Raw genomic sequence first — 27,867 nt, forward strand, 5'->3', positions numbered from 1 at the left:
GGTAATCCCGGGAAATCCCGGGATCCCGGGATTTTTTTTTAATTTCAATAAAAACCTAGAAATTTGTTTTGTTTTGCTCTTGTGCAGTTCAAATATTATTATTTATTTAACACATTTATATTTTGTTTTCATTATAAGCCATTTTATCCAATTATTGTACAATGTAATGAACCATTATTCTATGTAAAAAATCATCTATAAAGAGAAATAAAGGATCAATGTTAAGTTCACCAAGAAATGTCTGTTTTCAACTCTTTAGTAGCTAATTTATTGCAAGGTAATTTTCTACAAATATCTTATATTTTGAGTGGAAAAAGCATCATAATCCGACCAATATCGCTACGGATGATGTTTGTATTTTTGGTGCATTGTAAAAAAAACGCATCTGTTCAACCTCATTGCAATTTTAGGGAATCTTTTGAACTCATAGTTTTATGAATATTTCAATACAGAAGTTTGGCTTTTTTTTGCAATTGCGGTTTTCGAATAATTTTAAAGACGTTGTACTCGTTTTTGAGATTCATGAATTCTCTTGTAAAAAAATCGGATAATTCACATAATATAGTACAAGTTTGGACTCAGGTTTCCAAACATTACAATGTAGTATAATATTTGGGTCACGTCCAGTTAGTTCTTACCGCCACTGAATAAACTGGTATAATTGAAAATTTAATTTTAAGGCATTATATAAAACCAAGGGCCCATTAGCTGAGAAGCAGGCTTTGTCCCAGTGGGGACGTTACGCCTAGAAGAGAGAGAGAGAGAGATAAAACCAAATTTGTCTTTAAGTATAACCTAGTGTCCAGAGCCCAATGGGTAGTATGTGAGAAAACCGATAAAATTCCAAAAGTGAAAACAAGGTTTTGCTTGGATATTTGGCAGTTTTAGCTACGAATGATCTTCATTCCGGGATTCCCGGGATTGTCGGGATTTCTAAAATTATATCCCGGGATTCGGGAAATTCCGAAATCATTCAAATCCCGGGAATTCTTGTCCCGGGACGTCCCGGGAAGGACACTCTACTATTAATGCATTTAATACATTCCAAGTTCCAATGCTTGTCCGTTGTTGCGCGCTAAAAGTCGTTGCCGTTGAATCAGTTCGTAATCTTTCATTTTCGGTTTCTGTAACGGTTTTCTGGTTTCGAAAACAGTAGGTTGTTGGCCTAAGGTCCCCTATCCACGTGTTGTGGGGCTGCCACCTTAGGTATAGCTTCCGGTGGAGGAGTATGAAACTCAGCCGCTGGACGCCAGAACAGACGCTGTTTGAGCCGCACCTCCTTGGTGAATAGACGCTCGAGACGTGCCTCTTTAATCTAGCTGAAGTCAGAAGGTCAACAGTGCCCAGGCTGCACTATCAGATAAGCAAACAACTCTTAGCTGGCGGTCTTTGTAATCGCTTGACCCATGGAAGCATGAGGTAGGAACTTGTGAGGACCAGAGCTAAAGCCTGCGCACTTTAGAATCGGTACACTTTCAACCGGCTGCCGCTCAAAAACGGTGTCACTAGGAAAAAAGTGTTGTTAGGAGCAATTGAAGCTTATCTATTGTAGTTTGTAGGAAAAATATAAAATTTGCTGTTTTTATATTTTTAGATGAACTATTGATCTGAATTCGTGAATAGTGCCAGTTTTTCTTGCACACATTGAGCAAAAACCAATCATTGTCAGATTCAAGATTTTTGTAGGAATATATAATTATCAAACCCACCAATTACGCAGTATAGAATAGTTCTCGGTATTATGATTGCTGATTAAAGGAGGTAAAATATTCCATGAGTGTTTTAAAATTTCCAATATAGCTATGGTAAGCCTTTGAAGGGTTTTATGGAAAATCAAAGACTTGCATAGATATTTACGATCCAAAAAGTTGTTTTCGCATAAGCTTTAGTTCGGCAAATACACATACGGGAAGGATGCTATACGAATAGTATTGGTATACAAGAAACCAATGATTTGATGCAGAACAGTATAAATAATCGTGGCTCGAAAGCTGTATGGACTATTGCTGACGAAATTCATTGGATGTGTTTTGATGGCGTGAAATATCTAACGATTTTTTTAATAAAACTGAATCTACTCATAAGTTTTTTATCTGTTAATCACATCTATAGTTCCATAATCTATATAGTTTTCAGTGTTTTATCCATGAAAACTATCTTATTTTAGGCTAATTATGAGGAGTTAATCTTGTGACTGTTAATTTCCGACTACTGTGAGGGAATACTGCTAATAATTCCAAAAATAATCCAGGTTTCGATATGAATTAAGTTGGGCCACTTGAATTCGGGAATTATAGATCCAAAAAACGATCTCAGGATATATTTTTTCATAAAAAAATAGTTTGAGTAAAATTATGTTTTAATATAGCGTGAATGAACAATAAGGCTATAAGTTTATTATGGTCTTGTGAACCATATTTGTTAAGAGTTTAATGTCGTAACTTGTTTTGAGCATATGTTTGATGAGTATAATTTTGTGTCTTCTTGAAATATCAGCCCGTAAACTGTGAAATTTAAAAACATTGACGATCATTGGTTTGTGCAGAATAAAATGGCATGAATTTCACAATCAGGTCAAAATTTTATCTTGAAGAAATAAAAACTGATTTTTTCATATTTTTCCTACAAAATACAATAAATAAGCTCCATTTGCACTCCTTGTCGGCTCACCATTTTGCAGCCCATCTCATACTGAGATGTTCGAGTATTTTTAAGAGATGATTGTGTGACAGAGGTTTAACGTTGGTACGTGGGTGCTAAGCGTGAGGTGACAGATAGTGTGTTGATCACTACTCCGAAGATGATGCGACACAGTTGTATGGGTTGCATAACTTGCTGGATTCATATGATAAATTGATACTGTACAGTGAAGTTAGAAGGAAGAGAACGGATTTTCCAAACCGTTTCTGGTTGTATGTATTTGAGTTGTTCATGTAGAAAAGAGGGAGCAAGTAGATAGAAAGATACAAAGCAGGATGGAAGAAACGGTCAAGGGATTGAACCTAAGACTTTCTGCAAGTGAATCAACGGTAGCCACTGGACTACCAAGTTTGTCATTTAAAAATAACTAATAATAATAATAATAATAATAATAATAATAATAATAATAATAATAATAATAATAATAATAATAATAATATGATGTTGGAAATGTGATTTATTTATCTTTTGTTTCTTTTCTTTACAGGTACGTACCAAATGTTTTTTACACATGATGTGATGCCCAGTTCAAGGTATTTGAATAATAAAAATTTGTCGTTTTGCCGATGCTAAACGCACGGGTATTTAGTACGGGTGTTTGATTTCAATTTATTAGGGGCAAGGTTGGTAGAGTACAAAGATCACTTTTCGTTTTGCTCGAATTTTCTCGAGCGTCGATGCGGCAAAGCAGATTGATCTTTAAATGCTACTCGTTGTTTGCTTACTTCTAGTGAAAACCGAGTAACATTTCTAGAACAATTTGTTTGACGCCATTCTGATTTGTAATCACGAATATGCGAGGCAAAATGTTATGTTTGGTAAGTGGACGCTGATGACTTTAACCTTAAATTTTACGCAGTTTCTCGCAGAATTGTTCCCGTGATAACTCCTGAAGATTTCGCCAGGATTTCTTCCAGGAGTTTTCCCGAATTCGCTCTCAGTGTTTTTTTTCTGAGATTTGCTAGTGAATTCTTTCCATGATATCTGAGAATTGTACCATGAATATCTACCAAAGTTCCTTCTAGGATCTCTGCACGGGGTTTCTGCAGGATTACAGTCGGTGGCAAAAGTTTGTAATCAAAAGCTGTTTACCATACAAAGTGCTCAAATTTAGGGCCTTCCAGTAGGCCGATTTTGCAGAAATTTGGACTATGATTTAGAAATAAGGAGCGTATCGAAAATTAACTATACATGTTCAAAACGCTCTCGGTTTCTTAATTTTGTCGTTGAACATCCCTCGACTAGATCGCAATGCTGTTCTGGTAAACTGAAATTCAAAATATATGCAGATCGTGGTCCAAATTTCAGTCAAATTAGACTACTAAAAGCTAAAGATACAAGAGATTTCTTTTATTGTTTTTCCTGGTATTGTTCTAGAGTTTCTTGGGTTATCCCTTCTGGGGGTCCTGATAAAATTCTCCCAATATTACTACAGGGATGTCTCTCAGTAGCTTCTCAACAGTGTCTCCAGGGATTTTTGCGAGACTTCCGCAGAAATGCTTCCAGGGATTTCTCCTGTGAATTTTCCGAGATTTCTCTTAGAGTTCTTCCAGGTATTGGTCTCAAGTTTTTCAGTTTCTCTCGGAATCCCTTTCGGTATTGATTCTGATTGTTTTTCTGATATGTCTCAATTTTTCTCGGAATTTCTTCCGAAGTTCAATAGTTATTCTTGAAGCTTAACGATATTTCCCAGGAAATTTCTTACGTAGGCCATTCCAAGAAAAATTCTTGGAAATCCCGGAAATATTCCCGGGAGTTACTATTGGTGAAATTCTAATAGAAACATCCAAAGAAACTTCAGGACAATTTTCGGTAACCTCCGGCAGAAATTTAAGAAAAATAACGTGTTAAAATACGAAGGGAATCTTGCTTTCCGAATAATCATATGGAGCAATATGCAATTTCTACGCGGAACCACAAACTTCCAGTATTATCCTTCAGCAATACGGAGGAAAGGTTCGTTTTGGAGTGTAGAATTAGCAAAAACACAAAAATACCAGAAAACTTTGTTATTCATATTATTGCTCTGTAGAGTTTACTTCTAATATATGCTACAAGAAGTAAAGTTTATTCAAACAGCTCACTGAGTTCTAGAGCAAAGTGCCTAAAAAGGATTCTCTCTGCCCAAATAGTAGCATACCCTATTTGTACGTTTTTTTTTTTCGTTTTTTTTCTGGAAAATCAACGAACTGATTCGTGCATACCGAATATCGCATTTTTGCGCCAACACATTTCCATCATCGGAGTATGTTCCTCAATTCTCCGTGTACGTACATGTATGTAGACCGATTACGGTTTGCTATTTTTCCCCTTTTTTGTCCCCACACCCTAACGAACCCATCAATAATGCGTTGATGCAGTACAGCAGAATGTACTTACTGTGGGGTTGAGCAGACTAAAATACTATGTAGGCATAGCGTTTCCTATCAAGGGAAAGGGAATCGACTGTCGGCTCGTTTGCTGGCGATATCGATGCCGATGGAAGGTTTGCCCTTCCCCCATTCTGCCGTCCTTTGACGATGTCGGAAATTGCTGTGACAGTACGAATAAATTTCCGATTCCAATTTGAGATCTTACGGGTTTGATAGAAACATTACGTTCAGAAGCAGATACTTCTGAGTTCTGTGACATGTGATAAGGAAGGTAAATTTTCCTGTATTTATGTATGTATTGACTTTTTTGATCATCAATGGAAATCTACATGGGGGGAAGAGAATGAAAATAATCTCCCATTCGAAGCCCGTTCGCATAACTTTATTGTTATAATGGCTCTTCGAAAATATGCGTTGGAATGTTCACCACGAGTCCTGATGTTTCGAGACTGAAGGATACTACATGAGAGCATCCTGCAACTCGAAACAAAACTCACCATTCGTGTATTTCCGCTTCGAGTAGCGTGATGACTGTGAATGTCGTGTATTCTGAGGGAGACTATTGTTTATACTTTACACCGTTAATTTTGTAAAACGATCCATGAAAAATTGCCAAATGATTGATAATTTTTCAATATTCCATAGAAGCATACCAGAAAACAATGAAGCAGTAATTTGGATCCATGAAACATTGTCGAACGGTTTCTTTCTTTTCGTAAAATTCAAAATAAGCGAATTTCAGAATTTCATAAATGATCTATATTAAATAAAAATAAAAACGATCCCTAAAAAATAAAAACTGATCCAGAAACGTAGGAAAACGATCCATAAAAAACAGGCGAACGATCCATAAAAAATGATCCATAGGATCCATGGATAATAGGAGAACGATTCATAAAGGAAATAATCCATAAAAATTTAGATGAAGCATAAATCCATAAAATTTAGAAAGTGATCCATTAATCTACAGTGATTTTTTTTAACGAAATAGTCGTCCAAGGTTTTATAGGATCCATAATTTTATGGATCATTTCCAATATTTTATGAACCGTTCTCCTATTTTCCATGGATCATTTTTTATATTTCATGGATCGTTATATTTCTATCGATCGTTTTCCTATTTTTTTCCCTTTGCCCGTGTGCGCCGGCCGATAATCCTTTAACGTGTATCGCAGAAAAACTGAATGCAGTGAAGCTATAAATATTATATGCGCTTGCAATTGAAAGTTAATCAAAATATTAAAATGCATTTATACATTTGGTAATTTATGGACCATCGACCGATTGGTGGTAAACGTTCAGGTCTGGTTTCAATCACTTACATAACTTGGTTCGGTAATGTGATTGTTAGTAAGAAATCATTCCAAGAGGTTCCAACTTGGCTAAAAAACTACTAATGGCTAAACTTGGCTCAAAAGTTACTAATGTCTCGACTCAGTCAAGAGACATAAAGATATCGTCTTTTACAGAACCGTTTAAGTGTATAAGAGCCATGTGTCGCAAAGATGCCTAGTTAAAAATTACCGCGCTTGATGTAATCAATGTCACGGATAGCTTGGTCTAAATACTAGGCCTCCCCAAGTAACAATGAAAGCTGAACAGTGAGAGTATTAGCTGAACATTGACTGCTTAGTGGTTTCAGTGGCTGAACACAATAATAGCGCAATATTGTTCTGAAGTATCGCTTGTTCAACTTCTTTAATCAGCAATGCATATATGGTTGAATATCAAGTTGAATAGAATCTTATTTATCTGTGTAACCAGCTTCAAAACATACACCAACATGCGGCATTAATCATCTGTTGTTCAACCTTTAATCAAATAATGTTTGACGGCTGACTCAAGTAATGTTTTCGTAGAGTTCACTTTGCTTCTTCAGTCTCAATACAGGCTAAGTTCAACTTATATTCTTGATAACTCAGACACAACAAGTAATGCTTTTGTTTTTGAGGATATGGATACAATTGTGTATGGCTCGAGTGCTAAGGTGAGTGACTTTAAATCACGTGACCCGGATTCAATTCCCAGTTTTCCAATACAGTCCGGATTCGCTGGTTGGGTCACGACTGCGCTAACGAATCGTGTTCGTTCGTTGGGGCAACTGACAACTGATCAAAATGCTCTAGACACACGCAAGTGACGAGAAATATGTCACGGAATACTCACATACTTGCGCAAACGTTCTGTATACAGGAACTGTGATGCGACGGCGGTCGGACGTCAAACTCGTTTTGACATCTATTTTGACATTGACAGTGCTTTTTAGTTGGGTTTTGCCCCAACCAGTGAACATTCAACCATCGAGACAGTCCATCTAACGAGCTCTCAACGAACGAATCGTCACTGTAGAATAATTTATACATTCCTAAACATTTTTTCTGGAAATTAAAAAGTCGGAAATGGCAAAAATAAGCTTACAATTTTTTTTTTAAATTTTGAATCACAAAAAAATTTGATTGATTATTATTGATTTAGCACATATTAAGTCTAAACCAGCCTTTCAATAAACCTGAAATCAGCCAATGGTTGAATAAAATCGCCAAAATTATATGCTTAGGAGCTGAATTAAGGATTGTACCTATTGTGCTCAGCTATTGTTCAAATGAAGGCTGCTTTGAAATAGCTGGAACAACGTTTGTACGACATCAAATTGCTACCTGGGTCTTGCAGCAGGGAACTATCTATGGAAGTATTCAGCAATTCCTCCCGATAATTCTCCATGGATTTGTCCTAGAATTCCTACCAGGTTTCATCTTGTAATTCCTTCCGGGAATCATTCAAGGATTTGTTACAACATATATCCTGGAATTTTTCCCGATAATCCACTCAGTATTCCTCATGGAAGCTCTTCAATTATTTTTCTAAGGATTACTCCAGGAATTCTTCCGGGATTTTTTCAGCGGTCCCTTTAGAATTCGTTCAGGCATTTCTCCCGGAATTTCTTCCGAGATGCTCTCATAGATTTGTCATAGGCTTCCTACCAAGCTTCATCTTGTAGATCCTCCAGAGAATCCTGTAGGGATTTGACTTAGGTTTTCTCCTGAAATTCCTCCCGGTATTCCACTCAGGATTCATCTTAAGAATCCTCCCAGAATTCTGCTGAGGGTTGCTCGAGAATGCTTTCAGGGACTCCTCCTGGGATTCCTTCAGGCATTTCTGTCTCTCGGAACTGCTTCCGAAATGCTCCTAGGGATTCTTTCCGGAATTCTTTCATAGATTTCTCACGAGACCCCTTTGGGGATTTGTTGTAAAATGTCTCATGGGTTTCTATCAGGGATGTCTGGTGGGATTTTTTTAAGGATTTCTTTTGGCATTTTTCCCGGGATTCTTTGAACGACTTTCCCCGGGTTTCCTTTTATGATTTTTTACGGGATTCCTTCATTGGTCGTTTCCGGATTTCCTTTAGGGATCTCTTCTACGATTTTTTCAGGATTTTGTCAAAGATTTATTCAGGATATTCCTTATGGAACTCCGTTGGGAATTTCTCCCGAGATTTTTTCAGAGATATTTTCTGGCATTTCATCGGGGACTCCCAGAATTCCTTCATTTATTCCTTTTTGGATTTTTTCAGTGATTCCTCTCGGGATTCTTTTAGGGGTTTCTTCCTCCGGGATTCTTTCACGAATTATTCCCAAAACTACATCAGACATTCATGCAGAATTCTTCTTTGGTTTTTCTCCCGGGATACCTTTGGGTATGTCTCTCGGGATGTCTTCTACCTCCCGATATGTCTTCATTGATTTCTGCCAGGTTTCTTTTAGAGTTTCATCCCGGGACTTATACAGAGATTTTCTCTGGATTGCTTTAGAGATTTCTCCCGGGACTTTTTCCGACATTCTTTCAGGTTTTTGTTCCAAGATTTATTTAGATTTTCCTGCTAGATATTTTCAAAGATTTCTACAGAGATTTCTTTCGGGATTTCTTCATTGATTTCTCCCGATATTCTGTTATGAATTTCTTTTCACATTTTTTCCCCAGATATCTTTAGCTGTATCCCCCGGGTTTTTTTTTCCGGGATTTATCCATTGATCTCAACTTTAGAAATTTTCAGGCATTCCGTTAGCAATCCATTTCAGAATTCCTCTATTGATTCTTTTAGCGATTTATTCCGGGATTTCTGCCGGGATTACTTCTGGTATTCCTCCCGGGATTCATTCGCAGATTACACCACTAGATTCTTTCTAGGCTTTCTTTCATGATTCGCTTAGGTATTTCTCCCGGGCTTCTCCAAGGGATTCCTTCTGGAATTCCTCCTGACATTCCTTCATTGATTCAACCTCGGATTTCTTCATCGATTTTCAGGTTTCCTTTCCTTAATTGGTTTCTCCGGGGATTTTTTCTAACATTATTTCAAGTTTGTCTCCCAAAATATATTTCAGGATTGCTACAGGGATTCCTTCTGGATACTTTCAGGGGCTCCTAGAAATTTCTCCCGTGATTAAATAATTGATTCTTCCCGAATATTCTTTAGGAATTTATTCCTCTCTAGATTCTTTTGATTATTCCAACAGGGATACTCTCAGGATTAAATAATTGATTCTTCCCGGATTTTCTTTAGGAATTTATTCCTCTCTAGATTCTTTTGATTATTCCAACAGGGATACTCTCAGGATTTTCTCCTGGAACTCCTTCAAAGATTTCTCCTGCTCGCGATTCCTTCCGGGATTTATTTCGGGATTTCTTCCGCGCTCCCTCCAGGAATTTCTCCCGGGATTCCTGCACTAGTTTTTCTTGAGGTTCCTCCATGGCACAAATATCCCAAACGTGGATAACGTGCCTCTGGAGCCAGCCTTCTGATTCCAGGGGTTCCTCCAGGGATGAAACGTTCAATGAATCCCGCAGGGATTTTCCCTGAGATTCCTCCAGGCATTTTTCCAGGATTCTTGACCCGGAATTTCTTTTCAAAAGGACTTCTTTTGAGATTCCTTCAATAATTTCTCCCAGGTATTTTATCCCGATATTCTTTCAGAATTTTTTTCAAGATAATTTCAAAAAATCTTCTAAGAATTTTTTTAAAAGTTCTTCTAAGGAAATTTCTTGAGAAATTTCTGCTGGGATTTCAAGTATTCCTTCCGATATTCATTTAGGGATTCCTTCAGAGATTTCTCTCTCAATTTCTTCAAAGTCTTTCAATGTTTCCACCAGAAATTCTCCTCTCAGTGAATCTTTCTGAGCTGATTTTAATGATTTCTCCAGAAATATTTTCGGGTTTCCTCTACAGATACCTTTTAGTAATTCCTGTAGCATTTCATTCAGAGACTCGTCTTGACTCGTCCTTCCCGGAATTGTCCCTGGATTCCAGCAATAGTTTCTTCCTGAATTATCCTGATATTGGATACACATTATATTCCGGGACTCCGACGGGGATTACTTCACTAGAAACTCCTGAGATTCGTTCAGGAATTCTTCCTGGATCTCACACCGAATTCTTTCATCGATTCCTGTAGAATATCCAATTGAACTTCTTTTTCAGAATATTTCAGGGATTACTCCCTGATATTTTTGGAATTTCTTTTCAGCATTCTGCTGAGATTCCTTCGGTAATTTTCCCGGGTTTCCTTCATGAAATCCTTCCAGAATTCGTTCAAGGATGCTTCCCAGGATTCCTTTCCTGAGTTGTCTCGAGATTTGGTCTGGTTTCAGGTTTTTAGGTCCTACCGATTTTCTTTCACGGATTCTTTCAAAGGTTTCTGTTTGGATTTCTTCATGTATTACTTCATTGATTTCTCTTAGCATTCCTTTGGCGATTTCTCGCGGTATTCCTTCCGACATTCTTTCAAGTACCTTCTGATCCTTACATACATACATTTATTTGTTCAACATCACATTACAGACAAGACATAATCAACAATAGTACGGTTTGTGACTGCCACTCTCCATCCTCGGTCGCGCCCAATGCTCGCCAGGTCACGCTCCACCTGGTCCGCCCATCGTGCTCTCTGCGCTCCACGCCTTCTTGTGCCAACCGTATCAGTAGCAAACATCAGCTTTGCAGGGTTGTTGTCCGGCATTCTTGTAACATGCCCTGCCCACCGTATCCTTCCGGCTTTGGTCACCTTCTGGATGCTGGGTTCGCCGTAAAGTGCAGCGTGCTCATGGTTCATCCTTCTCCGCCACACTCCGTTCTCCTGCACGCCGCCGAACATCGTCCTTAGCGCTCGTCGCTCGAAAACTCCGAGTGCTTGCAGGTCCTCCTCGAGCATGGTCCATGTCTCGTGTCCGTAGAGGTCCACCGGTCTTATTAGCGTTTTGTACATGGTGCATTTGGTGCGTGGGTGAATCTTTTTCCACCGCAGTTCTTCTGGAGCCCGTAATAGGCCCGACTTCCGCTGATGGTGCGCCTTCTCATCCTTCTGATATTCATTTAGGGATTCCTTCAGAGATTCCTCCCACGATTTCTTCATTGTTTCTTTAGGGATTTTGCCCAGGAATATTTCAAGTACTCCTCCCGAAAGTCTTTCAGGGAATCCTTCTGAGATTCTTTCAATGATTTCTCCAGGAATCCTTTGGAGCTTCCTTCACGGATTCATCTCGTAGGTTGATGATTCCTCCTAGGTTTATCTTCCTGTAGGATTTCGTTCAGAGACTCGTCTTGGGATTCTTGCATGGATTGCTCCCCGGATTTCTTAAGGAATTTCTTCAGGAATTCCTTCCGGAAATTGTCCAGGTATTTCTCCAGTGATTTCTTCCTGAATTGCTACTAAGATGTCTTCGGGGATTTTTCCTAATGCGGGGTATAAATAATCTTATAATAAATAACAATCCAGAATTCCTGCGAAAACCGCTGGAATGCGTTGGACCGTCTTTGGATCTGACGATTTTTATGGAAAATTCAACAGTCACTATTTAGATTACAAATTCCTTCTATGTTTTTAATGATGACTACTGCATTATCGGGCATTTCAAGCGTCGACTTTCCAACCTGGTAGAATCAGAACGGTTGTTTTGATTTGAAATATTCCCATTCCGGTAATGGTCACCGCCACGTACATTCCTATAGTAACCTTCGATGCCTGACTCCCAGGGGTGCAATTTCCTGGATAACTCGATTCGCATACGCTTCCAACCGAAGCGATGGGAGGCGGCATGAGGCGGAAGCCTCTCCAGCTTAGCTAGAAAACCAAGCGTTCGAGAAGGACGTGCCCCAAATAGCAGGATTTTTCCGTATACATTTTAATTAAAAACCATGCATCCTGTAGCTCTAGACTCTAGAGTTACCGCGCGCGCACTAGAGCAAAAGAGCATGTGTATAACAAAGATGTCGGACTGCTGCTGCTGCTGGGGCTGATGGTGATGATGACGCTCCCACCACACACCGTCGTTCTAACTAAAAGGCATCTCCCTGGATTGCATCGCATTGGCGCGGTGGCGTGGCGGTTTACTATACGTGCTTCCATCTTGCACGGATTTGGGCTGGCGGCGGCGGCGTCGTCGTCGTCCGTGCGGTTGTGTTCTGCTGCTCGTCGAAACGAGAGGTTTTTCCCGAGTAACGCCTAGACACAAAAAGCAGCAGCAAACTAAGCGGGCATGCATAGCAGAAGCATATACCTAGCTCTCGTTGGAAACGCAACGAAAAAAGCTGCAAAAGCTGAAGCAGTACACTCTCCCACATTCGCGCCGCCGCCGGCCGTGCATATTCTACATATCAATTTCAGCCACGTAGACTACAACAACGATTGCTCGCTGCCATCATGCAAGCGGTGCAGCGGCGGGCAGTGTTGTGTGGTGCGGTGTACTAGAAGCACGGACCTCTGATAGAGGATGTGGCTTCCGGTTAGAAGCTGGGTTAAAAAATAAGGTTATGGTTTCAGTGGGAAAAGATAGCTATGGTAAATAACAGCCAGCTTTGGAACGTTTTTTGATCGGGGATAGAACAATATGTGGCACCTAATAATTTAGATCGGAATTAGAACGTATGGTTATAGCGTTTACAGCAAAACTGCAGTGCAGAACACGGGAATATACCGTTCGTTACAATAAATAGTGCCGACATGTATCTAACGGCTTTTTTTTCTGTAACCGGGATCCATTCGTTGTGCTGCAAGAATAGATGGACTGGGCAACGTGTTACTTATGAGGGCAATGTTGTTCTGTGTGGTTTAGGAGGCAATTTTAAATCTTGCTAAACCTACGACAACATACACTTATCCGAGGTGGTTTGGCGAAGTCTACTGTTTTGACCCTATTTATTGTATGAAGTATACAGTGATAGACATTCGTTTAGCCGAGACCCAAAAATTTTCAAAAAAGTGTCAGGAAATTCATACAAAAGATTTTATGATAAAACTTTTTTATGGTAGTTATAGTCTATCTAGTACTGTTTTATGAAAAGGTAATACATCACACTTACATATACCCTGAAACAAAAACGAGGGTAAAAAGCCTTCAAATGTCATTTATTGCCTAAACATTCGTTTAGCCGAGGTGAATGAAAAATTGGTTTACAATAGATTTTTTGTAATTTCGTGAGTGTATTTCAAGGATATACCCCAAGGCATTTAGTTTATGACGTGTTAGCAAGATTATTTGCCTTAAAAGTTTATTTATTTGTAAAATTTAAAGAAATATTACAAAAAATTGTCCCGTGAAGGACAAACGATGATAAATTATCTTATTTAAAGAAAATGCCTTCTGTAGATACTTTAATGTAAGCTAGTTAAGTTGTTTTTAAAATATAACACAGAATTATTGTTGGAAATGATTAAATTATTACATAAAATGCCAAAGTATATAGGTTTTCAGCTGGTTAAACTTCAAAATGGGGTTGGGTTCTGTTTAGTAATAAAGACGTACCCTCTCCCTCTCCTCTTGGCGTAACGTCCTCACTGGGACAAAGCCTGCTTCTCAGCTTAGTGTTCAATGAGCACTTCCACAGTTATTAACTGAGAGCTTCCTCTGCCAATGACCATTTTGCATGTGTATATCGTGTGGCAGGCACGAAGATACTCTATGTCCAAGGAAGTCAAGGAAATTTCCTTTACGAAAAGATCCTGGACCGACCGGGAATCGAACCCGTCACCCTCAGCATGGTCATGCTGAATACCCGTGCGTTTACCGCCTCGGCTATATGGGCCCTAATGCCTCTGAAATATCTTTGTATAATACTAGCATAACTAAATAAATTAGAAAACTGCCAAGCGAAAGAACTGCAAGAAGAGTCGGAATTTTTGAACCCTGTTTATTTTAAAGCAGATGCTCATACAAAAATGCATGACATGGTCAAAACATTGACTTATTTCATTGAATCTGCAGAAATATTATAAATGAGTCTAAGATTTGAACCACATTCATTTTTAACATGACTTATTTGAAAAGAACGTCTAAATTATGAAACAAGTAATTCATGCTAGAAATTTGAATACTTTGGGTGCCTTTTCTCAAAATGTGAGGTGTCTAATGTATGCTATTTCAGCCAGAATACAGTCTAGCAAATATTAGGAGCTATAAGAAGACGTAATAGTAGTAAACGCTGTGATTTATGCAAGTTAAACTATCATATTTCATCACTTTTCACCTTTAATTTGAAATTATGTTGGAACGTTCCAAGTAGTACTCTTTAGGCTTCTTTTTTCAAGCCTCTGGTGAATGATTGGTAATTTCTTTAGAAAACTTAATTATTTTTAGTCGGAATTTCTGGAATAATATTTGATGGGATCCCTCGAGGGGGTTTCTGTTTGCATTTCTAGTGAAATTTCTGAAGAGCAACTGACGAAGTGCCGGGGCTAGGATCGAATCCATGACCATCCGCTTATGAAGCGAACGTGTAGCCACTGCGGCTCGGGCCCCTGCTACTTTATTGTTAGTTTGAATAAAACAGTTTTCAAATATGTTGTATTTAAGTCTTTCGAATATGAACTTTTTAATAAATATTTTACCCTAGTTCCAGTAAATACTTCTGATAAGCCGACGATTCAGATATAATGCTGCAAAATGTGTACGTGGATGAATCTAGAAGCTAAAATCCATCTAGAAACTCCGGTATAAGGATTTTTCCAGACATTCCGTCGGGTTTTCTTTCCGAAACTTTTCTTAAAATACTTTTTGGAAATTCTCCTAAGATTTCACACAAGATTCATCCCGTATTTTCACGCCATTTTTGGTATTTCTTTTTAAATTCCTCCCAGAGATTTCTTCGGACTCCTACCAACAATTGAAAAAAATCCGGTATTATTCCTAGGGAATCTCCGAGGATTCCTGTGTTACGATTGAATTCTCCTGGAGTTTTTCACAGGGATCCTACAGAATTTCTTTCCGAAGTTTTCCCGGTATTGCTCTCAGAGTCTCTCGTGAGATTGTCCAACTCATTTTTAGCTGGGATATTTCCCAAAAGTTTCTAGTGGGATTTTTTTTGAAGTCTCAAGTTTCTTCCGGGATATCTCTCTGAAAATTCTTTCCACTATTGGTCCAACGATATCTCACAGAGTTTTCCAGAATTCATCCTGGACTTCTTCCTTAGATTTTTCTGTAGTGCCTTTTGGAATTCAATGAGAATCTGCAAAAACCTCTAAGATAAAGCACGCGTGGAGACCCAAAACAAATGTCCAGAAAGAAATTCCTGGAATAAATTTTGCAAAAATCCCCCAAAAATCCAGAGTGAAACTGTTGGGAAGCTATGCTAGAAAACCACAAAGAGAAGTTCCTAAAGGAACTTTGAATAAATTTTAAATTGATCTCCAGAAGGAATCAGTGAGAAACTCTTGGAAAAACTTCGGGAAATCCTCTTGAGGAAACCCCGGGGAAGTACTCCAGCAGAAGAATCTTTTATGGGAGCAAATACATAAAAACTCTCTAGATGGAAGAGCAGGTTAAAGCCAGAGAAAAGCTCTGGCAAACCTTCAGGAGAAAAACCTTGACCAAATTCAAGGCAGAACTCACGGGCGAAAAATTGAAACTGCGAAAGAATTTAAAGAAGGAATTATCGCGGAAATCCTGGATAAAATTCATGGATAGAATGTCGAAATCTCAACATTAATAAGTACATCACCTGCACAGAGAACCGATATCGAAGTTCAGTTTTAAAACTGTGTAAGGGATTTAAAGGTCATATGGTCTGTGGAGACTCCTCAATGTTATTTCTTGATTTTTGAGAGGGTTTTGATATAATTTTCTTAAAGAAATTTTCCTTGGGATTGTCGAAACAATTTCTTGCAACTGCTGACCGAAAAAAAAGCTCTTGGAAAAATCTATAAATAATCAATTTTGCCATAAAAAATTCTTGGAAGAATCCAGTGAGCATTTTCGCTTCGTACTTAATTTTTGAGGATATTTTAATATAGTTTTTCAAAATTATATAAATTTTATAAAATTTGGGGGTGATTTTTGAATAATAAACTTTTGTGATTTCTCCTGAAAAAACCTGGAAAATTAAAAAAAAATATTTTGTCTTATGAGTCGACACTTTGTCATAAAAAAATGTTCTAAGCTCTTCAAACATTATAGCAGTGAATGAGAGGTGCCGGAGTTGAGTGCGGGAGTGCTTTATGTTAAATAATTAGAGTGAGTGTTTGTTGATGAGCTATAGGTGGTCTAGTGGCTACTGCTTCTGATTCATATCCAATCCTGGATTCATCCTGGATTCAATCCCTGGCTCGTCCTTCTGCTTTGTATCTCTCTGTCCACTTCTAGACTCTCATACACATGCCATGCAAATACATATATCCATCGCTAGCACCAGAAACTGATAAGAAAAGTCGTTTCCCTTCCTTCCAACTTTCACAGCACAGTTTGAATCTATCACATAATGCCTACAAGTTATGCAACCAACATCCAATGTTACGTGGCCATGACATACACTTACACCAGTTGCGCCAGACGGAACGGCAGTAACGGAAAAACATGATCATCAAATCAGTAAGCACAATTCCAGAAAATCCCTGGAAAAATCTTTGGAGGAATCTCTGTGGAAGAAATCCAAGGCATAGAGAAACTTCTGAAAAATCCCAAGAGGTATCACTGAAGAAATCGTGTGTGTAATTCCTGGAGAAATCCCTGGAAGAATCCCTGGAGAAACTAGCCGTGAAATCGCGGGAAGAATTCCTACAGTAATTCTTGAAGGAATTCCACAAGTTATTTCTACAGAAACCTCTAGAGAAGCTCCCAGATAAATCCCTTGAGAAGTTTCTGAAGGATTGCAATCGAAAAAATCGCTAAAGCATTCCCATGAAAATGCCTTATGAAATCGTTAGATTAGACGACGACTGTTTGGTAGACTTTTTGGGTATTTTTGTGGCGTTTCAGTCTTTTCGGGGATCAAAAACAACTATATGCTTTCATTTCCAACGTTTCGATCCTTATTGGATCTTCTTCAGGGAATCGAATGAGTAAGTTCTTCGTCTAGTAGTTGTTTTTTTTGAAACATTTTAACTGCTATTCTTTGATTTTGAAATTTGTCCGCTTTATGGAACCGGAAAACCTTCAAATATCGAAAAACTGATTTGGTAGTCGGAATCCGGACCGCAATCCACTATTAGCACATTTGCCCAAAAGTACACGCGGCAAATCCCTGAGGAAAAGAACAGCCGCGTTTTTTGCTCCCCTTTTACTCCATTCTTATGGGAGATAATATTGCGGCGTTTCCTCAAGTGCGGCTGTTCCTTTCCTCAGGCATTTGCCGCGTGGAATTTCGTGCAAATGCGCGTTTGGAATATTGCAAAGGCCGCGCGGTGTATTATATTCAGCAAACCAGTCAATACTTTTGCGTTAAGTTTTCAAAATGACCATTTTAAAAAACTAGTAAGTCATTTTGAAAACATTACGCAAAAGTAGTGGATTGCGGTCCGGGTTCCGACTACCAAATCAGTTTTTCGAAATGGGAAGGTTTTCCGGTTCCAAAAACGGTCAAAATTCAAAAACAAGTAATGACAGTTAAAATGTTAAAAAAACAACAACTAGTAGACGAAGAAACAACTACTTATTCGATTCCCTGAAGAAGATCCAATAGGATCGAAACGTTGGAAATAAAAAATCTATAATTGTTTTTGATCCCCGAAAAGACTGAAATGCCACAAAAATAACCAAAAAGAAATCGTTCGATAATTTTCTTTAGAAAATTCTGAAAAAAAAATCTTTTAGGATTTTAGATGAAATTCGTGGAGAATTCCACGGAAAAATTCCTTAAACAAATCCTCCATGTATCGCAGCAGAATCGGGTTGGGTTATTCTAGCGTGAATTCCAGGAGATCTCCCAGTAAAAATTTCTAAAAAATCTCAGCAGAGATTCCGGAAGAAATCACAAGAGAAGTTTTTGAAGTAATACCCAGAGATAAATCTGTGGGAACACCATGAGGAAATCCTGAAGGATTCCAAAGAAGAATCCCCTAAAGTCTGTAGAAGAAACTAACGTTTGGTTTTGCGACTGTGTATTCTACACGTGATAGGAATTTTGTGGCTGTGGCTGTCTGTGTGTGTGGGTAAAAAAAATGTTCCTACATCCGACGACATTCCAATTATATTTATTAAACCCTATTCAGAAAAGCCCATGGGAAACTTTGTAAGGAAATTTATTAAAATGAAAAAAATAATGAGAAATTCCTGAAGGCATTAATTGAGAATTTGTTAGGAAATCTCTAGAGGAATCCCCTGAGATGTCCAGGATAAATCTCCGGTAGAATTTCTTGAAAAATTCATGCAGGAATTACTGAAGGAATCCTAAAAGATATTACCGAAAGAATTTCTAGGAAAATCCCCAGATAAATTCACAGAATAGTTCTAGGGGGAAACACTGGAGAAATCCCTACAGAAATCTGTGTATGCATCCCTAAGGGGTCCCGGTAGAAATTCTTGGAAAAAAGTTCAGCAGGAATACCAGCAAGAATTTCTGGTAGAATCATAGCAGGAGTTCTAGATGTGTCATAAGCAGAGTTGATGTACACGTGCTGTAGTCCCATGTACGAGAGCCACATTGTGCGCCTCATTTTTCTCAAGATGTGTCTCATGAGCTTCGTCTCATGCGCTGATTAAATTAGAAAATTTCACGACAAAAACTTCCTAAACGAACGAGAATTGAAACCTTAACCTTTGCATTGAGAGTCCCTAGTCGTATCGCATAGGCCAACCAGACACTTGAGTTGTGTACGGAAAAAAGTTGTTGAGGTTCTTCGTTACCAAGAAGATGTTTTTCACCTTAGATACCAACAGCTCACGCAGGGCATGAGACGAGCTCCCCGGGAGCTATGCGCCAAGCTCGCACCCACCAGATTTTCGTGAGCCTCCTAGCAGCGCAGCACACTGTGATTTTGAAGAGCTGGGAGACAATTTGGTGTGAGGCTCGCTGTCACATTTTTGTACACATGAGCAATGGGAAACTCTGGTCATAAGAGGAATGCTTGTAGAAAATCTTGGGAATATGTCTGAAGGGATTGCTATATACATCCCCGGAAGAATGCCTGGTGAAATTTGTGAAGGAATTCCTAGAGGAATCACAGCAAGAATTTCTGGAAAAATCCCATCACGAATTCCTGAAGGGTTTCCAATGTGAATTCTTTGAGGAATTTCAAAAGGAATTTATGGTGGAATCTCTGGAGGAAACAAATCATGGAGGAAATCTCTGGAAGAATACTGGCAGCAATTCCTGAAAAATTGCGGTATAAATTCCAGGAGTAGTTCAAGAAAAAAAGAAGAAACTTCTGCATTTTTTATGTTGGATCCTGGAGCTGAAAATATTCTTAACAGCAGCGATCTTCAAGTTACATTTTTTGCTATTGTTCACGTGCTCAAGCAACCTATTTAAGATATTATTTTCAGATCTTATATCAATAAAACCAGGTTCTTCAGTTAGCCTAGTGGTTATGGCCGCCAATTCGGAGACGGCGGGTTCGATTCCCGTTCCGGTCGGGAAATTTTATCGACTCCCTGGGCATAGTGTATCATTGTACTTGCCTCATAATATACAAATTCAAGCAATGGCAGGCAAAGAAAGCCCTTCAATCAATAACTGTGGAAGTGTTCAAGGAACACTAAGTTGAAGCGAGGCAAGCCAAGCACAGTGGGGACGTAGAGTCATAGAGAATAAGAACAAGAAGCGATCTATTCTTTTGATCTTCAAGTTACAAAACTCCTATTGTTCAGATGATCAAATTTTAGATAATACTAGCTGTCCCGGCAAACTTTGTCTTGCCAAACTGCTGTGGTTTGACAACTGTTAAGGTCATCGCAGCAACGCACTCTAGATTGATTTAGTTATGATCACGCTGAATTTGTTACTGGCTCATCAAAAATTAGTATTTTCACAATTTTCATACTTTTTTATATGATTTTCGTAACTTTTTCCGCATATAAACACAGCCACCATGAATACGAATCAAACCCTGCATAAGCCATCCTGATTGGTTCACCCGTTCTTAAGTTTTGTTGCCTCAAACGGACTTCAAACTCATTTTTATATATATAGATTTTCAGATCTTCCATCTCTTCAATCAAACCAACAGATTTTGATTGTCAATACTTTTCATGTACTAGATAGGTTTTGCAGGAATTTCGACTACTCACTCGTAGTATAACTTTTTAAATGTTTTCTGTCAAATCCTTCTAATAAAATCGTTCATAGTATTGAATCCATGATAGGTTTTTTGACATTTTAGGAATATTTAACATAGTGAAATCTGGTCTTACTAGTTATTACTAGTTTATTAGGATTCACCACTGAAAACCAAGTCGAGATTCTAAATATTCTGACGCCAAAATAACTTATGATTACATTTATTCAACTTTAATTCTATATGTTGCCAACAAGAAACTTGTCATCGGCAGCGAAATTTCCAGACCAACTTTGCAAAGCACAGAAATGGAAAAGTTTTGCGCGCAGTATACATCATCAGAAATATAAACTTCATATAATCATCTGTCACACTACTTGAAAAGTAAGCAAACTCGAGTAATCGTAGCTGAAGGAGGGCAAAACTTTTCCCTTAGTTTGGACGTGCCTTCGTATGCGCCACACTCTAACCAAGGTTTAGTTAGCTCACACATCTGCGACAGCGACGCGAGTCACATCCTTGCATTCGATAGCGAGAGCGTTAATTGCCTTCTAGAACACTAAAACCCAAGTCTAGCAGGAACAAAGTAATTCACTCCGTGGCTGGAGCCAGAGGGGGACACGTTGCGTTGTCGTGCTATTCCTGCCCCTCTTTGGGATGAATTCCGAGTGGGCAGCAGCTCAAAAGCATCCACGTTTCGTGATACCTACAACATCTGCAGCAGTTAGTTGCACTAGCCAGGCCAAGCCCGGGCTGTAGTAGCGAGCAAGTATGCAAACCAGTAACGCGGACGAAAGATAAACCAAAAGAATATTTTTCCGCAAACGAGCCTGCGGAAAAAGTTTGTGGACATAATACAGAACGCGCCGTCCTCGTCGTCCTCATAGTCGTCGTCGTCGGCACAAGCGGTGGAAAAACCTCGGGAAAACTCTTAATGTAAAATTTACTTCGCCCCGTTTTTTTTCTCCTACAGAGGGATGCATTTGGGAGGTTGAGAAAAAACTACCTACTGTTGTTTACTTATGAACTAGGTACACGGAACGAGGTTTTTGTTTACTCCAGAAACATCGAAACTGAGCTGGGGGAGTTGGAAAAGCTCGTTAGCAGATTGTGGTTGCAGTTTCGGGATGTAATCCCAAAAAGTTTGCAACTGACTGTTGGGGGAATATGATCGGTTCGGTGAGAAACTTGAACATCTAAACACCGATGTGTTTGGATTGGAACTGCATACATAAAATAATAATGGTTAATGTAGGATTTTGGAGCTTGACCTACATTTGTCTGACTGTCTGAGTTTTCTCGGTTGATGGATAATCCTCTTCTTATTGGGTTTTATTTTTAGAATATTCATAGTTCACGTGTTATTCAAACTAATAATTTTGCAAAACAGTAACATTGCAAGGAATTACATCAGAAATTTCACCGAAAATTCCACAAATAATTCCTTCAGGAATTCCGTAACAAATTCTATCAGGAATTCCACTGGTGATTCCACCAGGTATTTCACTGGGAATCCCACCAGGAATTCCTTCTGCTTTTGTACTAGGAATTCCACTAGGGATTTCTACTGAATTCCACTAGAAATTCCACTAGAAATGCCTCTAGGGTTTCTACCAGGAATTCCAGCATTAAATACACCACTCCAGGAATTCCACTAGGAATTCCTCCAGGAATTCCACTAGGAATTCCTCCAGGAATTCCACTAGGGATTTCTACTGAATTCCACTAGACATTCCTCTAGAAATTCCTCAAGGATTTCTACCAGGAATTCCAGCATGAAATACACCACTCCAGGAATTCCACTAGGATCTCCTCCAGGAATTTCACTAGCGATTCCTCCAGGAATTTCACTAGGAATTCCTCCAGGAATCGCACTAGGAATTCCACTAGGAATTCCTCCAGGAATTCCACTAGTGGGATGAATTCCACTGGGAATTCCTCCAGGAATTCCACTATAAATTCCTCTAGGAATTCCACTAGGAATTCCTCCAGGAATTCCACTAGGAATTCCTCCAGGAATTCCACTAGGAATTCCTCCAGGAATTCCACTAGGAATTCCTCCAGGAATTCCACTAGGAATTCCTCCAGGAATTCCACTAGGTATTCCTCCAGGAATTCCACTAGGAATTCCTCCAAGAATTCCACTAGCGGGATGAATTCCTCCAAGAATTCCACTAGTGGGATGAATTCCACTGGGAATTCCTCCAGGAATTCCACTATAAATTCCTCCAGGAATTCCACTATAAATTCCTCCAGGAATCCCAGTAGGAATTCCTCCAGGAATTCTACTAGGAATTCCTCCAGGAATTCCTCCAGGAATTCCACTGGGAATTCCTCCAGGAATTCCACGGGGAATTCCTCCAGGAATTTTACTGGGAATTAATCCAGGAATTCCACTATGAATTCCTCCAGGAATTCCACTATAAATTCCTCCAGGAATTTCACTAGGAATTCCTCCAGGAATTCCACTAGGAATTCCTTCATGAATTCCACTAGGAATTCCTACAAGAATTCCTTCAGGAATTCCACTAGGGATCCCTCCAAGAATTTCACAAGAAATTTTTCTACAAATTCCACTAGGAATTCCTCCGAGAATTTCTTCACGAATTACACTTGGAATTTAACTTGAAATTCCACCAGGAATACAACTAAGAATTCCATCAGAAATTTCGACAAAAAAAAACACCATGAACTACACCATGAATTTCACCAGATATTGCGCCAGGAATTCCTCCAGGAATTCCATCAGGATTTCGACTTGTAATTTCTCTAGGAGTTTCTCTTAGAATTCCACTAGGAATTTAAAGCTAGTAATTCCACTCGGAATTCCACTAGCAATTCCACTTGGAATTCTACCAGGAATTTTCTAGGATTTTTAATATCGATTCATCAATTTCATTAATAATTGCTTCATGTTTTCCAGGAATCTCACGTGGAATTCCATAAACTGGGAAAAAATTAACAAACGATTGCGCCATGAACATAAACTTTGGATGGCCTACATTCACCACATTTGATATAATTTAGAAGTCGGTCCAACCTAAAAAGTTTCCATGAGTGCATGAAAGGAAGCAAAAACTATTTTACAGCCATCCCATCCAATCATTATGTTTCAACTACTCCATCAACTCCATGCAATCGTTTCTAACCCTACCCGTTTTGCATTAATATCGCTACAATTTAACCTCTAAAACCAACAACCATATTTCCATTAACACTCCATTTACAAGCGAGTGCAATTTTATTCCCGTAGTAACTTAACCCCTTCGGCCCCAGCCCCCAGCCGACCCCTCCATGCAGTGGCACACTTTCCCAGAGCATCAACCTGCCGCCGAGTCGTGTCGACGAGCGCTCAGCTCAGTTCAGCTCATCCAGGCTGCCATGCCAGTAGCATCATATGTTACCTACAACTTTTCACCACCAATCCAACTCCAACATTTGTTATAGTTGTGCATAATTCACAATGTGGTAAATTGTATAACCAAAGTTGTTGTAGATTTGCCATCAAACCGGTGCGCGAGTGCATTGCCTGGACTGGATGGAGTAGTGCTGTAGGCAGGCAAACGGCAGGGCAACAATGTTGCAATAATTGTACCAATCAGGAAGAGCGGAACGCCCGGATCGTTTGGAGCCGGCGGCGGCGACCCGCTCGTCGTTGTACCCCCGTTCGTTCGAGTGGCAGCCAAAGTGCCTGACAGGATTGGTTCGTCGCGCACTGCCCTGCCGCACGAGCGACACATAAAACAAGCGTGTCCCGAGTGGAAGAGTGTTTAAGAATGAGATCAACAGTTGGTTTTGTGGGGTTTAGATGCTATTTAGGTATGTCAAAGTCTACCAAGCATTCCTTCATGAAATCTACCAAGAGCTTCAATTAGGAATTCCACCGGGATTTTAAATATGAATTTCATTAGGAATTCCATCACAAATTTCATTTAGTATACCACTAAGAATTCAATCAGGAATTCTTCATTAGGAATTTCACAACGAATTCCACCAGGAATTCAACAAGGGATTCCCCCAGGAGTTCCACAAGGAATTCCACCAGGAATTCCACAAGGAATTCCACCAGGAATTCCACAAGGAACTCCACCAGGAATTCCACAAGGAATTCCACAAGGAATTTCACCATGAATTCCACAAGGAATTTCACCAGGAATTCCACAAGGAATTCCACCAGCAATTCCACAAGAAATTCCACAAGGAATCCTGTCAGGAATTCCACAAGGAATTCCACTAGGAATTCCACAAGGAATTCCACAAGAAATTCAACAAGGAATTCCACTAGGAATTCCACAAGGCATTCCACAAGGGATTCCACCAGGAGTTCCACAAGGAATTCCAACAGCAATTCCACAAGAAATTCCACCAGGAATTCCACAAGGAATTCCACTAGGAATTCCACCAGGAATTCCACCAGAAATTCCACCAGAAATTGCCACAAGGAATTCCACCAGGAATTCCACAAAGAATTTAACCAGGAATTCCACCAGGAATTCCACAAGGAATTCCACCAGGAATTCCACAAGGAATTCCACTAGGAATTCCACCAGGAATTCCACCAGAAATTCCACCAGAAATGCCACAAGGAATTCCACCAGGAATTCCACAAGGAATTTCACCAGGAATTCCACAAGGAATTGCACAAGGAATTCCATCAGGAATTGCACAAGAATTGCACCAGGTATTCCTCCAGGAATTCCACAAGGAATTCTACCAGGTATTCCACCAGGAATTCCACAAGGAATTCCACCAGGAATGCCACCAGGAATTCCACCAGGAATTCCACCATGAATTCCACAAGGAATTCCACCAGGTATTCCACCAGGAATTTCACAAGGAATTCCATCAGAAATTACACAAGGATTTGGATCAGGAATTCTACCAGGTATTCCACAAGGAATGCCACCAGGAATTCCACAAGGAATTCCACCAGGAATGCCACCAGGAATTCCACCAGGAATTCCACCATGAATGTCACAAGGAATCCCACCAGGAATTCCACAAGAATTGCACCAGGTATTCCTTCAGGAATTCCACAAGGAATTCCACAAGGAATTCCACCAGGTATTCCACCAGGAATTTCACAAGGAATTCCATCAGAAATTACACAAGGATTTGGATCAGGAATTCCACCAGGTATTCCACAAGGAGTGCCACCAGGAATTCCACCAAGAATTCCATAAGGAATTCCACCAGGTATTCCACCAGGAATTTCACAAGGAATTCCGCCAGGAATGCCACCAGGAATTCCACAAGGAATTCCACCATGAATTCCACAAGGAATTCTACAAGGAATTCCACAGGGAATTGCACCAGGTATTCCACCATGAATTCTACATATAATTCCACCAGGAATTGCACAAGGAATTCCACCAGGAATTCCACAAAGAATTCCACTAGGAATTCTAATAGGAATTCCACAAGGAGTTCCACAAGGAATTTCACTAGAAATTTCACAAGGAATTCCACCAGTGACTCCACCAGAAATTCCTCCATGAATCCCATGACTTTCACCGAGAATCAATAATTCTACTAGGACTTATTATTCTCTTCTAAATTTGTTATTCATTACTTCCCGAGAGGCAGTGCTGCACCTTCACCATCGCCTGCCTCGTTCCACAAGCCCCATCATCCAAATGGCAACCATTTGTGCGATGATAATGGGTAGTGTGCGCCCCCGGGGGTTGCCTGGACTCGGGAATTCTGTGGTCGCACGTTTTTTTTTTCGTCGTTTTGCTCCTCTCTGATAGGTCGGTATTTCCGTTAGGTACCTATTCACCTTCATCATCGCATCCATCGCATCGGGGTGAATGCACAATACGATGGGTAAATCGTTCGTGTCTATTTGGACGTGATTGCCCTCTCTGTAACCTGTAACGTCCCTCCTGCGGTGTTCTATCCTTTAAAAGCGTATGGTTATGAAACGTATCCTAGCTAGGAGGAGATACCTAGTTGTTAGTTTTTTTTTTTGGTTTGATGAAACCTATATGTGCCGTCAATTTGAGTGAAGTAACAATTCACTTTACCCAGTGATGCACATAATTGGAATAAGAGTATCAGTTATGGTTTCACAAACTATTGTTTATCAGGGGGCCAAAGAAAAATTTATTTATTCATAAGCCTTTTATTTTTGTATAAAATTTACTTTCAAAATTAATATGGAAATTCTTCTGAGACGTTTTCCGTAGATTTCACATGGAATACCTGTCTGAACTTTCTTACAAATAATTCGGTTTTTTTTTCAGAAAAAAGGATATAACTCTATCAGAAATGCCGGTTGTATTTTCTTCCAACTTTCCAGTAGAAATCTCACAAGGAATTCTTATAAAAAATGCTCATAGAATATCCTTTAGGACGTCTCCACAAAATCTCCGTGATTCCCCTAGCAACCTCCCAGGAATTTCCTATACAATCCACACAGCAGTTCCTTCATAAATTCATCTTGAATCTTCCTCAAAATGTCCACAGAAATCTCGCTCGAAATCCCCTTTAAGAATTGTCTAAGAGCTGTCTTTCAAAATTTCTATGAAAATTGCTCTAGGTAGGTTTAGGTATTCTATCAGGAATCTACCACTATCAGGTATCAGGTATCAGAAGGCCGGCTCCAGAGGCACGTTATCCTCCATTTGGGACATTTGTGCCATCGCCATACATATGAGCCTATTTCATCATTTACCTGAGGGAGAATGGGACAAGGGATGGGAATTGGGAAAGGGAAAGGTGATGAAATAGGAAGGGGTGCCCTAGAAGAGGGAATGAACGCATAAGCGCAACGAGAGCTCATAGCTCATACCACAACGGGGTTAATCAGTGCCCTAAAAGGACACTGTAAAACGCATAAGCGTAAAAAGAGCCTATAGCTCATTGGAGGTAGCTTGCGACGTCATGCGATTTTCAATATGACATAGAAAGGCACGTCATCAAAAGCATCCTCAATATTCAAGAAATCACCCAAGCAAAAACTACGTTTGAGCGAGTGCTTTCTTGAAAACGTATACAACTTTGTGTAAAAGAGTCACTGTGGACATCCCAAAATTTTTGGGAGACATGTGAGTTCACATGAACAGGCATGTTAGCCAGACGAACATCACAGATGTGATAATCGACAATGCGTTTCGAGCATTTCAGAAAGAACGACGTAACCAGATAAATCTGGAATTTATTCCTTCTTTTTACAACGCACGCACCCTTTCGGGAAAAAACTACAGAGCAATTTCACGCCATGAAAATACCCAATAGAAAACTACAAGAGTTCAAAACATGTTTGAAAAACTCAAATCCCTCTGGAGAAAAATAGGACAGAGCCCCATTTGTTCCAGGAG

At 39.4% G+C, this 27,867-nt stretch overlaps 1 protein-coding gene across 2 annotated transcripts in view; it reads left to right on the plus strand.

The window, feature by feature from the left end:
- LOC134284128 (uncharacterized) overlaps nt 1-27,867 on the plus strand; it is a 237,322-nt gene that overhangs the window by 175,362 nt on the left and 34,093 nt on the right. Inside the window, exon 3 of one of the 2 annotated variants that reach the window (XM_062842436.1) lies at nt 3,188-27,760. The exons of the other annotated variant lie outside the window; for it this stretch is intronic. Coding sequence (XP_062698420.1) covers nt 25,122-26,072 — 951 coding nt within the window. The 5' untranslated portion in view covers nt 3,188-25,121 and the 3' untranslated portion in view covers nt 26,073-27,760. Of the gene's footprint in view, nt 1-3,187; nt 27,761-27,867 lie in introns of those variants that run through there. 2 annotated transcript variants of the gene reach the window in all.

Source organism: Aedes albopictus, chromosome 3, assembly GCF_035046485.1.
Source record: "Aedes albopictus strain Foshan chromosome 3, AalbF5, whole genome shotgun sequence".
NCBI classification, from domain to species: Eukaryota; Metazoa; Arthropoda; class Insecta; order Diptera; family Culicidae; genus Aedes; species Aedes albopictus.